Source organism: Thunnus thynnus, chromosome 11 (genome assembly GCF_963924715.1).
Source record: "Thunnus thynnus chromosome 11, fThuThy2.1, whole genome shotgun sequence".
In the NCBI taxonomy this organism is placed as follows: Eukaryota; Metazoa; Chordata; class Actinopteri; order Scombriformes; family Scombridae; genus Thunnus; species Thunnus thynnus.
Genome location: NC_089527.1, coordinates 14,023,769 through 14,039,245, shown reverse-complemented (window position 1 = coordinate 14,039,245; position 15,477 = coordinate 14,023,769). Strand labels below are relative to the sequence as shown.

At 41.0% G+C, this 15,477-nt stretch overlaps 1 protein-coding gene across 6 annotated transcripts in view; it reads left to right on the top strand.

Annotated features, from left to right (window-relative positions):
* Positions 1 to 253: 253 nt before the first annotated feature.
* The window catches only part of epha3 (eph receptor A3), a 103,340-nt gene continuing 88,116 nt past the window's right edge, over positions 254 to 15,477 (top strand). For 2 of the 6 annotated variants that reach the window (XM_067603264.1, XM_067603267.1), the window contains exons 1-2: positions 291 to 511; positions 9,377 to 9,441. In XM_067603264.1, coding sequence (XP_067459365.1) covers positions 418 to 511; positions 9,377 to 9,441 — 159 coding nt within the window. In that variant the 5' untranslated portion in view covers positions 291 to 417. Of the gene's footprint in view, positions 512 to 9,376; positions 9,442 to 15,477 lie in introns of all 6 variants that reach the window. The other 4 variants (XM_067603270.1, XM_067603265.1, XM_067603263.1 and 1 more) reach the window with 4 other exon arrangements.

Here is a 15,477-nt window from a genome sequence, read left to right as displayed (position 1 = left end):
AGAGAAATACTGTAAGTAAGAGGATATGTTGTAAATGTGATTGAATTATTTGTAGGTCACAGGAACATATGGTGTTACCCTTTTATTCCCGGAGAGATTTCTAATATTTCTCCTATATATTGCTCTCCATTTCACTGACTCAAATCACTTTTGGATAGACTAAGGCTGTAAAATATGCTGAATAGCTGAGTTTGTCATTCACGTCAAGGAGACGCCCGTGGTAAAGGATCTAAACTGACCTGTGGTGAACTTGAGCGCTGTGTGTTTTGCTGTCTGTCAGACTCTGTAGGACCCAGCGGAAATCTGCTCCAACCGAAGGGAGCCAGAGCAAAGAGAGAGGGAGAAAGCTGAGTGGAGAGAAGACGCTCTCAGATCAGTCAGTGGCTTCATGGAGTTATGTACCTCTGATCCGCCGCCATGGATTGCAATCCGCGATCACTCCTTTTCATTTTACCTCTTTTATTGTCCTGTGCTCTTCCTGCGTTTCCCATCATCTACCCTCCTAATGAAGGTAAGACAACTCAGGCTGCGTGAATATGTTTATGTGTGTGTGTGTGTGTGTGTGCGCGCGCGCAGGTGTGTGTGTGTGTGTGTGTGTGTGTGTGTGTGCGTTACGGCACACATCGTTGCCAGTGCTTTGCGCTCACCGCGGACTTGCTACTGTCCAAATTGATAACAAAAACAATGTGATCCAAAGCGCATTTCGATGACACCGAGGATCACCGAGAGTCTGTATTCGGTCACAACCGGACAATTTCACGAATGAAACTTGAAAATAGAGCCAAACAAGGCAGACAAGGCAGCCTAATTTCAGATAATCTAAAAAAAACGTGGATTAATAGTTGTTTAAATCGGAATGAATGAGCGGAGCGAAGGCGAGACAGCTCCCATAGCGCCTATCGAGGAGTTATTACGGGGCGAAAAGATGCAAAGAAACTCCGGTGTCTGTGTTTCCGAGAGAGGGGTCGTGTTGATCTGCTTTATCCATGAATCCATTTGGGGGTAGCTAGACACCCGAATGAGGCTTACAGTCACACCGATTTAAACAGACGATGAGCACAGTCGCACAGCGCGTAAAAACGCAGATGGCTGTATTTATGGATTTGACCTGAATAATCCCAAAACAGTTGAATTATTGACTGCTGCGTGGTTCCTGTAAACTGTCCATTCCATGAAGTCACGTTATGATTATGTTTAAATGATATATTTCATTCAGAGAGTGAAAAAAATGACGATGTTGCAGGCGAAATTAATTTCATTTTATTTCCAGTGCGAGTCTCGCGCACTTCTTTGGTGATTTTAAGCATGTGGCAACATTTTGAAACCAGGCAGAATGAGGCAGATCGATCCACTTTGAGCACAGTCACTTCTTTAAACATGTGAAACTGCGCTGGAAACAACTAAAATCTGTCTCAGCTTATATTTGCGTATTTGCTTAACTTTCATAAAATGTTCAGAAACATCGTCCCGTTACGCTGGATAGTAAATACTTGCTATGGTTAAAGTGTTTTGCAGCGGGGTCAAAGAAAAGAGATGCGTGCTGAAGGTGCCCCGAACGGTCAAAGCTGCGCGCAGCAGGGGAAAAGTACATTTGGCTGTAGATTTGGGTCACATTGTCTAAAGGAACATGATTTCTTGGATCACAGTTACAATTATTAGCCTAACTGTAATATATATATACATATATATTAAACGAATAAATAAAGTACTTGCTGTACAGTAACCTATATGAAGGCTTTGCCACTAAATTTCCAAATGGTGCGTCATGGGAGTTACAGACAGAGATGATCCAACACAGGTCACAGTCGAAAGCAGTGTATGGATCCTGATTTAAATCTTAATGCAAATAAAGTAATTAAATGAATCAGATTGAGCTTTAGTAGGACTAATCTACACTCAAGTAATTAAATGTTCAGAGTCAGACAAGTGGAGTACATAAAACCATAAATAGTGGCCCCTGATCCTCCTGCTGTTCATAGTGGGGGGACGATAAATAAATAGACTGCTGTTGTAGGAAGTATGTGTATAGTTTTGGACAGCTGGCTACATCAAACAGTCAGAATTATAATCTAATAGAAGCATACAGGGAAGCTGAACATACCCGGATAGCAAATAATCTATTGTGTTGTTTCCGTTGACTTCATTTATGATCCGCAGTAATGATGACTCCTGCAAACGACATGGCCAACAGCCAGTCTATTCAAACTTGCTTTATTTTCACACGTGAACTTTTTTTGTCCCCTAAACTTATAGGTTTCTTTTTGCCAAATTCAGTCCCTTCAAAGTTGAAACCTAAAACCTGATTTCGTCTTTGTATGTTGGCTTTTCATTCATTAAACGTTAGTTTGTTTGTTGGCGTTTTTTGTTGTTTTTTTTTAAAAAAAATCTTTTTGTGCGCCACAATTTGTTTCAGGCGAAGATCCCAAACCACTGCCCTCTGCTTAGTTGTCAATGTGAGAAATCAAAATGTTCAGTTGGTGATACTTGACATAAAAAAGCATAATCAGAAGTTAGTTAAGATGTGTAAGTCTGTAAAATTAAAATTAAAAAGAAATAAATAAAAAAAATAGAGAGATTAGAGAGTGACTGAGTCGAGGTCAACTAGGCCTACTGCAAATGTGGTTGGTGAGTTTCCTTTGCCCTGAGAAACTTTTTTTTTGTTGAACAGCCTAATAGTCCGGATATAAGTGGTTTATTTAAATATAAGGCTGATGGATATACTACAGTATACTCTCCGTGAGCCCAGCCCCGAAAAAAGAAACAAGACCACATAAAATACACCCTTACAAAATATACAGTGGTCGACTGGTGAGAGTGTAAGAGTTTGTATGTGTGTGTGCTTGAGTGTGTGTGTGTGCGTGTGTGTGTCAGAGAGAGAGAGAGAGAGAGAAGAGAGAGAGAGAGAAGTTTGAAAAGTGTTATACAGAAAGTTTATAAAGTCGCTGAGTTTTTGTGAGAGCTTGTAAAGGAGGAGGAGAGAAACCTTCTGACCTGTTTACAACTGCAAACATATGTGTGTGTGTAAAAAAAAAAAAAAAAAAAAATACTAGAAACAACCCAGACAATTAAATTCACCTCTCCTAGACATAAATCTGCCAGAGAGTGTCAGTATCGAGTCGCTCCGTCTCTTTATTGTATAGAAATCCATACACTTACATCATAAATATGGATCTACAAGAGGACAAAACGCACTTTGGATTAGTTGAGAGCTGTTTCTCCTGTCTCGTTCACTAACAGTGTTAACAGTGCAAACGGGATGGTCCCCTTGTAAAGTCTGCAGTTTCCAGCGACAGGAACTACTGGACCCACTAGAAACTCACTGATGAGTGCTACAGACGCATTTCTCCTTATGGAAGGAATTAAATAACCCAAAAAAGACACTGTAATTACTTATATGGTTGTGTTTTTAAGTAAAAATTGGGACCGAATAACTTATTGGTGTATAAAAGTCCCTTCAAAAGTTATTAAACATGTCAGGGATTATGTATATTCTCTTCAGTTGTATTCATGTTTAAACAGAAACAGCAGTGACAGCCTGACGAATCACAAGCTTTTTTTTTTTTTTTTTTTTTTTTTTTTTTCCTAAAGTTGATTCACTTGTGCTGCATTGTCTGTTGGTTTATTCACATGGCTGAAGAATAAAGAAAGTTAGAGGCTACTGGCCTTTATTTGTATGCAGACAGGCTGAACATTCAGGAAATGTACTGACGGCCTTATTTTCCTATCGTGTGACTGTATGGAACTTGTAACACAAGACTTAATGTAATAGATTCACAAATTACGTTTTTTTAAGCAATAAAGAAAAAAAAAATCTTTCGTGGAAAATAAACTCCAACTTTGATGACGGATAACGGAAAACCCGCGTGATTATTTTATTAGGATGTTTCCTCTTCCAAATAATAAGGAAACCAAAACGCATCATTTCTTTTAATCTTCTATCCAATCTCGGCACCACGCCTCGACCAACATTTTTTTAAAGAATTTACTATGTGGCTTTCATTTAATCATAATGATCTTGTATAAAACTTTGAGGGAAAGTTGACTGAAACACAGAGAAAATCCGAGAATTTGCGGACTCATTTTAACAGATATGAGATATTAGGATTTTTTTTTTGTAAATTTTCCCCTATAATCGAAAAAAATAATGAAATGGCTGTGGTGCAGCGTTTCCCTTCGCGTATTCTTGCGTGGTGTGATGTTGGCCCGCTGCAGGGCGTCGGGAGGCCTCAGGTATTTTTAGCCGGCGGTAGGGAAGCTCGGCCCGGAGAGCCCGGCGCAGTAGTCCCGCTGGGATGGATGGGCGTCTCTTAGCGATGGTACCTTTCAGAGGTGCTGGAAATGTGCTTACACATGCCAATCCTTTAACTCCCCCCTCCCCCCTCCTTTCTCTACATGTAGGTAAGCCTATATTTATATGTGTGTGCCAACAAAACACTGAGCTGTAGTTGGAGAGTGGCATCTTCAATTTAGCAGCATGTGCTTTAGGCCTCAGAGTCAGATAAAAAAAAGATGAAGTGGTGTGTGAGAGATGGTTATATACGGTAGGCTATGTGTGCAGAATAGCTGTATGCATTTATGTGAGTGTATAAGTCTATGTGTGTAAAGTATAAGGTGTGAGAGTAGAAGAAAGAAAGAAAGAAAGAGGAATGGGGGCAGAGGGGTTGGGCACACAGCAGCAACATCAGACAGAGCGACTCTGCACTTGAATTATTCATAATGGGAGGTGAACACTTCACCCTTTAACACAGACACAAGTCGCCTTGCTTTGCCTGCACTGCAGCCTGCCAACCTTCACATGCACAGAGCCAGGCTGTAAAGACAAAGTCCCGCCCACTTTGTTCAAAATTAGATGGCAGATATTACAAGAACATGTGCAAGCATCTCTTCTCCTCTGTGCTGTTCTGTTCTAAGGGGATCTCCACTTTGCTGATAAAGCATGAGTTGATTCTAGACCATCCATGTCCATTGGCTGTGAACTGGGTTCCTTCATCATCATATTTTACTGGCTTCTGGGACAATTAAAGGACCACTGAATTAAAAGTTTGTGCTAGACTGTCATAGTGATGAACTTAGACATTTAAATATGTAGGTTGTAGATCTTTACTCCAATATTCCATGTTAATATTTCAACATGTCCTAGCAATAGTAGGTCACTACATGCTACATGACAAATGTAGTCTCAAATGTAATTTGTATGGTGCTCATCTGGATTACATATCCCTCCCAAAAAATGTCAATGTGTTTCCATCAGTTTATGATTGTTGCCTGTGGCGTCGCGTCTACTTCCGTCTTCTTCGGGTTCAGTTTATGTGTGTGTGGGGGAGTGTGTGTGATGGTGGCCCTCGCTGTGTGTTATATATTGATTCACCTGTTTCTACCTCTGTGATGTTTTGCTCCCTTGCAGACAGGCTGGCTCAGTTTGCTATTAATACTCCTACTTCCCGTTTAGAGGCACTCCCTGATGGGGCAGGGGCTATATGCTTGGCTGACGCTAGCTTGCTAACTGACTATGTGTGTGTGTGTGTGTGTGTGTTTGTGTGTGAAAGAGCGAGAGTAAGGCTGTCAGCAAATGTTGTGTATGCTCATATTTTGTGCATGCGTGTGCATGTTCAACTGAAAGAGTGCATGCGTGTTGTGTGCGGGCGTGCGCGCATGTGTGTGTAAATGCTTTTATTTTGAGTACGAATGCGTGTGAATCTAACATCTTGATACAAATGTGTTTCAATGTGTGTTTACTCCTCTATTTTCTTGGATGGGGTTGCATCATTTGGTGTGATTCTGTGTTTTTTGTAACAGCGCACAGTGTGTGAGGGAGTGTTTATGCATATATTTGTGAGTTTGTAAGCCCATGTGTGTGTGTGTGTGTGTGTGTGTGTGTGTGTGTGAGTGCTGATTTCCCCAGCCAAGTGCAGCTGGAGGGAGCTTTTTTCCTCATGCGATATGAGAGCCGTCTAATTTTCTGCTCTCAAATTCCCCCGCTCGGCTCAATTTGAGTGGTGGGCTCGGCTCGTTGAGAAATGTAAATTGGAAGCAATGGCCCTGGATGCTGAGCTGCTATTATCTGACATGAACAGATAGCTTCATTAGACTCTAATAGGAATTTGTCTACTGCCACTCAACTGGCTGAGTGGCTTAGCATGGCTACAGCTCAGGTGAGCCTCAATTTAGTAGCTTTTTGAGCCTGGAATTTGATAATAAGGCTCCCTGTGCATGTGGGCGTGCGTCGTCCTTTCTGCACTTTCCTTTCAGGCTCTTTTCTGCCACATTGAAGAAAACGATGATTTCCATCTCAACCTTTATTCTAGTGTGAAACATGAATTAGCTCACAGAGAGGCAAAATCACTTTTATTTGAAAATTTGGTACGACTGTTTGACTGAAATAGTTTCTACAGCACTAAAGCAGTCTCACATGACCCACAAATATTCTCTATGGTTGTGTTTGGAGATGTGTACACTCTTGCTCACTGAGGCTCTGAATGGAAGAATACAGGGGGAATGTATTCCTCATATTTTCACAGTGAATGGAGTTACAGCTGCAGGGCCTGACTGCACTGCTGCTTCACTTTGCTGTGTATGTGTTCGCTCACTTGGGCAATTGTGTGTGTGTGTGTGTGTGTGTGTGTGTGTGTTTGTGTAAGTGTACATTTATTTGTGTATGTTGAGCTGTGGACTGCTTTGCTCTCAGCACGATGAGGAGAAAGAGGCTGAGTCAGTCTCAGGTTCTAACTTAAAGGGAGAGACCACTGGGGCGGCAGAACTTTATTGCTCTCCATCCATTTACATTAGCTGATTATTTATCCTTTACATTTTTATGTATGTCACTTAAGAGTGTGTGTAACAGCAACACAGCAACATGTAAATTCATGTGTTTTTTTTTTTCAGTCAAATGTGGTGCCGTAAACATGAAGTGATTCCCTCAATTTTAAGGATGTCCACCCAAAAACAGGCTTTGAAAAAAAAGCAGTTTTAGAAAGTATTTTTTGCTCAGTAATAAAAATGTGTATATTTAAGAAAGACAAACCAAAAAACGGAAGCCCGCTAGAGACTTGTTTCTTCTCCACACTGTAGTGAAATATTTTAGCTCCTCATATGCACTAGTTTTTTCAATTAACCCTTTTTTAAAATGAATAATTCTCTTGTAGAGAAAGAGAATGAACAAGATTGAAAGTCAATTTCAAATTGTAATTAATTTTAAATAATGAACTTATGACTAATTTTTATTGTAGCTACACAGTCGCTTCTACAGTGGCTCTCTATTGTTTTACTTTACATTGAAGAACTCACATTAGCTTATTGTTTCTTATTTGTGTTGCAAACCACAATCTGGTGGGGAACTACAGAGACCATTTGGCTGAAGTGGGGCATCCATAGAGCATAAGGCTGCCTCTGCATTCCCCACTCCATATGTCATGGTCAGTACTGACAGTTGTGTTCGATGACAATCATTCACACCACAGCCGTGCGTGTATATACTAAGAATAGAAAATTTTGTGGCTAATTTTTCTGTGCTTGAGTAATATACTGTATGTCAGCATTGAGGGTTGGTAAGCGGGGTCTGTCCATGTGTGCACAAAAATCACCTGCAATTTGCATTTTGTACTTGTGATTTTGGTCTGAGGAGGTGGGCAATGAAAATAAAAGTATCAGTAATTTGTGACGCCAAAACTGTTTTGTGCTGCTCCTTCAGAACTGACGTCACTGCACCAGCACCATCAAGTTCACCAAATGAAACCCATTTTGTGAATACAAAGCTTCACCTTACACCATCACACATATTCCATCTATTAGACATGGACTTCCCTCAGTGCTGCTTGATGTCTGTTTGATATAAATGAATTCTTGCCAGGACACACGTAAAAATGTATTTCCATTTGTTATAGACAGATTCATATTTTGTTGTCGGTGTGGCCAATTGCATTTCTGACTACTTCTGAAACTGGTGATTGCATCCTAATTTAGATTTGATGCATTTTTGCTTTACCATGGTTACAGTCCAATCATCATGGTTGAAAAGAAAATAAACATTTTCTTTTTGTGGTTCTTGAAATGTTGGCCTTTCTTCAGTTCAATACCTCCTCAGGATATGTGTGTTGTAGCCAGTGTGCCCAGCCAACTTCTGCTTTGATGACAAAAAAGCCAGCTCTCACTGTTGGTTAGCATAGGATACAGTCCTGGCGCCAGAGGATTTGGTTTCTATACGCAGGCCCTGACAATGAAAGTCATTTTTTTCAGACTTTTATATGCAACAATGGATTCATATTGAATAGTTCAATGTTATGTAGGTTTACAGTATATTAAAAAGACTACCATGAAATAATATGCTTATTTACTGACACTTAAAATTCGTGTCAGTCGATATTAATTGTGACCCGATAGTGCAGCGTATTATTTATAAGAATGGCAAAGTATGCTATAGTCGTGTAGCCTCCCCCAACTATGAAACCTTATAATTCATACACAAACAGTCCAGGGGTTTGGTTTTATCCACCACCCCGAGGTCATCTGGAATTAATCTGCTTAATTCTCCAACATGACGGTTGGGAGAAGGGATGCTAACAGATGCACAACCGCCATCCAGTTCTGAGATAGCTGCTGGTGGCGAAAACAGCAAACCAGGCCCTGTTAGTGGTGGTGGAGGAGAGGGGAGAGGAGATGGCGGGAGTGATAGCACTGTGGTGGCTGCACTCTTCCCTACCGTGGTCGCTAGCTTGGTGCTAATGTCAATGCTAGTTCCCGTTTCATCACTGGAATCTACAAAACTGCTAGCGGTAGCTGATTCTTGTAGTGTGGCTGCACCTGCTGAGTGACCATCCTCATTAAGTGAGCCTTTCTTGTTGGTAAACCAGTTTCTTAAGTCCATTTCCACAGGGAAATCCGATTGCTAATACTTAAACTGAGCTAGCTAGACGCTGGACAGCCAGCAGAGGGTGTACTTAGACTGTATTATCAGAAACGGAGCCAATTCTTTCAGACTTTCATCCCACAATAAAAACATGATATTCCATACACTAATGTTGCAAGATAATTGAATACAATAATAAATCTATGAATACACACGCACACACACACACACACACACACACACACACACACACACATATATATATATGATAATGACCATAATAACACTGATTTCTTCTGAGAGAGCCAAGTTCCTGGATGTGCGAACTTGGCCCCCGGGGCCCGCCCATAGTGCTGAGTCTGATAGGATATGTGTAGTATGTGTGTATGGCAGCTGAGTAAACAGAGTCATGATCAGTGCTTAAGGTTGGTGATCCCTCCTGTGGGATTAGATAAAGGCTAATTGGGGCTAACAAGGACTAGACACTCATATGTTCTCTTTGTTTTCCCTCTCTCTTTCTCTTCCTCACCACAGTCAACCTGTTAGACTCCAAAGCAAGCCAAGGGGAGTTAGGATGGATTTCCTACCCATTGCATGGGGTGAGTACCTTCTATCTCTATATTTACCCACATCATGTCTGATTATGCTAGCATTTGGGAGACATATCCACCAACATGATTTGATATAGGATTCAGCCCCGCACCACATGAAATCAGGATTTTATGTTATGTCCTGTGGCTCTCACTGTGTCATCTTGACCCAATGAGCCAAGTGCAGATTAACCCACTTTTCTTTAGACGTTTTTTGTCCATTCTCCGTCTCACAGGTTAAAGGTTAAGTATTTGGAGTTTGCCATATGGTCAAGATGCTTAAGGGAAAATGTACTGCGTGTTTGTGTATTTGAGTGTGCGTGTGTTTAAAGAAAGATTAAGGCATTAAAGGATTTTAGGTTGTAGGCACAAAAGCATCCACACGAGAATGATGATAAGCTTACCCACTTTTTAGTGAATATTGCATCAACAATGCAGATAGCATTTTACTGCTGTTGCATGAAAACATTGTCATGCCATTGTTGAGATTTCACTTGTTTATCCATTTGTGCTTAATTGACAGTATGGAACCACCTCATTCTGTCTGTGGCACATGCGTCGAAACTGGCTACCAGTCTTTTAATACACATTTTCCAAGTTTGTGAGATTGTGCTTCTGGATTTGGCCCCTGGCATGTTATTTTCATTCCATAACCATTCTGTGCTAACAAATTCTCTCCAAAAATTTTATTATTACATGTGAGAATTGCACATCTCTCATAAAACTAACCACCAATGTTGCAGCAACATCGTCCCATACTTTTGGGAAAAAAAAAAAAAAAAAAAAATCTCCACAGCCTCATCTATCAGCCTCTGTCTGCTACCAAAGTCCCTCCAGTGGGCTCTCGCTCAGTGTTTATTTGTCCAACTAGTTAGACTACTGTGCCTCAGGGCTGGCCCACTGACACACACACACACACACACACACACACACACTTCCCTGTTTTTCCTTTATTAAGTGTTAGAATTACTCCTTGGCAGTGGCTTAAGGTAATCCAGTCATTTGTTCCGTAGAGCTGCCAAACCTTGTTTCCCTCAGCCATATGCAGCGCTGGCACTGTCAAAACGCTCTGAGTTTCTTCTTGAGGTTGAACCACAAATGAAAAAAAAAAATGACCCAAGGAAAAACTGTAGGCTGTTTAAAAATGCATATAGTCTGAGAACAATTGCAGGTTACAGGACAATCGCGTGACCATATTGAGAGATTGATGTTGTGTTGAAAAAAGTTATTCACATGTGAGCAAGTAGGAAAAAAAAAGAGTACTGATATTGAGGACTTGATCCAGCACTGGACATTGGAATGTGTGTCGGACATTATGCAGTGTGCGCAACAAGCTCTGCTTTATTTCAACTTATTTGCTTTGATCGAGTTCAGAAGAAAAGCGTGTGGTGATACAGTACATAAAAATGCTGCCGGAAAAGGGAGCCAATGTCATTCTTAAATGGGAATGACTCCAGAGAGAAAGAGAGGACAGGAGAGGATCAAAAAAGAGGGGAGGGGAGAGAGAGAGAGAGAGAGGGGGGGATGCAAAAGGGATGAAGAGATAGAAGAAGAGAGAGGAGGAGGAGAGAAGGAAGGACATGAGAGGATCAAAAAGAGGGAGAGGCAAAGGGGATGAAGAGATACAAAGGCAGAAAGAGAGAGAGAGAGAGGAGGAGAGAAGTAAGGAAGGAAGGGCAGGAAAGGATGAGAGAGACAGAGAGAGAGATATTGCTGATGATCAAGTCCTCAAGGTGAATCATCTGTAATTACTCACGTCATCCACTGACTTGCTCCGATAAGCAGCCTGCCCTGGGAGACTGCTGCTCACAAATGATTTCTCATAATGTGGCAGTGGCACTGAGCCCTTACGCACACACACACACACACACACACAAACACTCATTCACATTGATGGAGAGGCTGCGGCTATCGGCCTACTGAGACACAACGTGCTCCGGTCAGAACAAATTAAGAGTTTAGCTTCCCCAGGATGTTCACTCCATAGCCACTGACTGGACTGATGAGTGTGTGTGTGTGTGTGTGTGTGATTGTGTGTGTGTATGTGTATGTGAGTGCGTGTGATCCAGATATACTGTTATCTGTTTGGGAGGCCGGCTGATTGCTGAGCAGTGTCCAGGGGGCTTAGCTGTCCACAAGACTAAAGAGTGTTAAAGATTACATTCTTGAGTGCTCTGAAAGCATTCTTCAGCAACAAACCAACACCCCAGACACTGGCTGTGCATACAAAATAGAATTAATGGGTACACACAAAGTAAAGTCAATTTTTCATAGAAACCTACAGAGGATACAAACTGTATTGCTGTATTGGCCAGGAACTGTGAGTATTGCAGTGATTGGCAAATAGTGCAAAAGCAAAGTTTTTGCTTACAAACACAGAAACGTAATTATTATTTACTATGTAGGATTTTATATATTGAACTAAAATGCTGAAAACACTTAAGAAGCAAGTAAGTAAGTAAGTACAAGTAAGTGAAACCCACTTTATGCTTCTGAGTCTCATCTAAATTCCATTTTTATTAACATTTTCAAGAAAATAGTTTCAATCAAGCATCAATTTCCTTGATGCTTGAATATAAACAAGTTTCATGTCAGATGTTTGCTACAAAACTTTTGGTTAATTTAAGTAATATAAATAAAACTTCTTCGCAGCTTTTTTTACAGTTTAGGGCTCACTCCACCGGACTGTGCAAGTCTTTTATAAAAGCTAAGTAATAATAGCATCGACTGAACCTTTTTTATCACAATGAAGAAGCTTGACATCTATAGAAAAAAGCCAGCGGTCACATCACATCTCACATTCCAATTCTCAGGTCCAGAGGAAAGGATGGGGGTGGTGGGGAGGGGGGGGGAGGGGGGGCAGTATAATGGCATAGCTTTTTATATTTTGGACTGGTTCCACCACTTCAGACAGCCAGCTTTCTTTTATTTAGTTCTCAGTGTACAGACTGCTGTTTCAACTTCTTTAGTCACCCAAGGGCTCTTAAAGCCCCCCCGTGCACTGCTGCCACCCCATCTGCAAATTCAGCCTGACCAGCATAAACTGCTCCCCCCGCCCTGCGGAAAGAGAGAGAGCGAGTACAGAGAAAAGCCCATCCATAAACGAGGATTAGCAAGGAAGGCAAGGGACCAGAGTGGAGGAGGAAACAGAGAAGGTATAAAGTGTGTTATGATTACTAGTCCAGCTCATGGCAAACCCTCTGACTGACAAGCACACAGCATGACATCATATCCAAAACTATCTCAAATATACTCATTAGTGCAAGAAATATATTCTAGTAGTAGATTGAATAATCCTAGAACAACAAAAATGTAAGACTTTAATATCATTTAAAAATAACTTGTCAGCAGCTTGTCTAAATTTATTTAATTTGCCCTTTAAAAAAAAAAAAACTAACGGAAATTACACATACTCACAGCCTCATTATCCAACATTGTTTAAATATACACACACACCCAGTAGGCTCCTTTGTTTTCAGCATCCTTCAGTGATTGTTGTTGATGTGTCCTTGAGTAAAGCATAGACAAGGATTAGCAAGTCAAAGCTCGGAGCTGTTCGAAAACAGGAGGAAGGAGGATGAAGAAGAGGAGGTATGAAGTGTGTATTCAGGTTTCTCTTTGGTAACAGCGGCTGATGAAATGCCCTTTGACTGATATGCTGCAGTTGGCGTGTCTGTGACCCCATTCGCTGACCTCTACGGAGCCCAAAAATGTAAGCTGCATGGCTCCGCACTTGTTGTAGACGATCCGGTTTTTAGAGCCATCCCTCTGAAGCTGTAGAGGTGTAATGGACGGTTGTGAGTCCCTTTTAGTAATTCCAGGTCCCAAAAAGATTACAAATAAGCTGTTTCCCACATATATAAATGCAGCGTTTGATTTCAGAATAAAAATGTAAATGCAAAAAATCTCAACTGGTTTAATTATATATATTGTACAACATATTTGAATTATATAATATTGTTTCAAACATTACCAGTGATCACAAAATATTTAATTATATATGACTACCATTCATTTAATTGAACCTCTTCTTCTTCTTCTCTTCTTTTTGTTTTATTTATGCAACCTGGATAATAATTATTGCTACACTGTAGATTTGGCCTATTCAAAATTAATTTCTGACAGAGTGACACGATAGACTCCAGTATGATTAAGATGTAAAATCCCCTCACTGATTATTTGTTTAACCTTGAAATAGAGGAAGCTCTTTCTCAATCTTGTTTCCTAAAACACAGCTAGTCTTGGTCTAAATGCATTGTTACCCTATACTGGTCCATATACTGGTCCATTAACTCTCATTGACCTGCGTGTCTTTGAAGTGGTGTGCTGACTTGGTGACTCTGAGACGTGCCTGTTGCAATAGTTGTAATGTTTTGAGCAGCTCAAGTTACCGCACTCTCATTTTACTGTCCCTTTAGCTGCTTCACCTACAGCACAGATCAGAGAAACCAGGGACAAGATCTCACCAAAGTGTGGCCCAGCTGTGACCATCGGGGGTCAGGGTCAGAGGTCACAAGGACTGGTGTAGGGTCCTTGTGTTGTTATATATCAATTAGAGGGCAAGGGAAGGGGAGTTACACCCCCCTGGAGAGAAACAAGGGGGTTGCCGGCTCACATTAGATCTTTATTTATTTAGACCTGGTCGATATACAAACAGCTCTACACATTCACAGTGGTAGCTGCCTTTGCTGATGGCCTCTGAGAAGCTCTGGGTGGGAGAGTTTCAAAAAGGAATGAGGAGCTGCGAGATCATTAAAATGATTGCCAATAGTACTTGCGCAATCACTGATAATTTGCGATTCTTTCTAATCCTACCTTGATTTCATTCGTGCCCCCTCAAGTGCTGGACACAAGCAGTCACAAGGGTGTTCCACCACTACCTTGCCACGCTTGACTATATCTTGATTTGTGAATTAAGTGCCTAAAACTATGATTCTCTGAATATGCTAGAACTCTCCCCTTGCATTTGTGGCTGGTTACTTATTCATAACAGTGGCTGAGACTCATTTGTGCCGTTTTGTTCCATACAATTGATACCTTCACTGGACTATAGAGCATGTCATTCTCTCATTAGTAATGCATTTCTGCATCTGGAGCTGGATTATGGTTTCTAGAAATCATTTATGTCTGTCCTCACTCCCTCTTCCTCTAGTGAAGGACAGATAAAACAAGCCTTAGCTGACTAACACAGGGAAGTGTTTCAAGGTTGTTGGAGTTACTTCTTATGATGTATTGTTTGGAGTTGGGGAGGAGGGTAGCTCCATATATTAGATTTTATCCTCCAGAGTGGGATCCTCACATCGTTGCGGAGGTCTCATTTACTTTGGCAGAGACTTGCTTAAGTCAAGTCATCTCCTGTGGAATAGGATATAGCATACCTAACACACATACATGCACACACCCACACCTGGGTTTAATTTTGAACACTGTGTGTGTGTGTGTGTGTGTGTGTGTGTGTGTGTGTGTGTGTGTGTGTGTGTGTGTGTGTGTTGTGTTCAGCAAACTTAAGACCCCTCCCAAAGACAGCTAAAAAGCAGAGAGCCCTCACTCGGTTTAGATTTAGCACAGTTTGCATCATATGGTTGGACATGAAAGTACATAAATGGATAAGACATAAAGGCTGCCGCTCACACAGACATCTGCTCACAAACTAGTATGCACAAACACACACAAAATACATACACAAACACATTGCATATACACATTAACACACAATATCCTCATACATAAGAAAGTGAGTGGGACATTGTTCATGTTCATAAACACACATTTGCTCAGTATATACAGGCAGTATAGTACACATACACACACTTTACTCTCCACCTTCGGGCTACTTGTTTTGTCATAAACCAATTTTGCTGGAGTAGCTTACTTTTCAGGGAAAGGGCATATTAAATGTGACACAATGAAATATGACGACAATAATTTTATCAAAACTCTTGAAGCAATGAGAAAGGGGAGGGACAGTCCGGAGTGGATATGTAAGCCCTGCCTCCATTTACATTTTGTTCTATCCTCTTAAGGTTTTCTTATGATAGATCATAG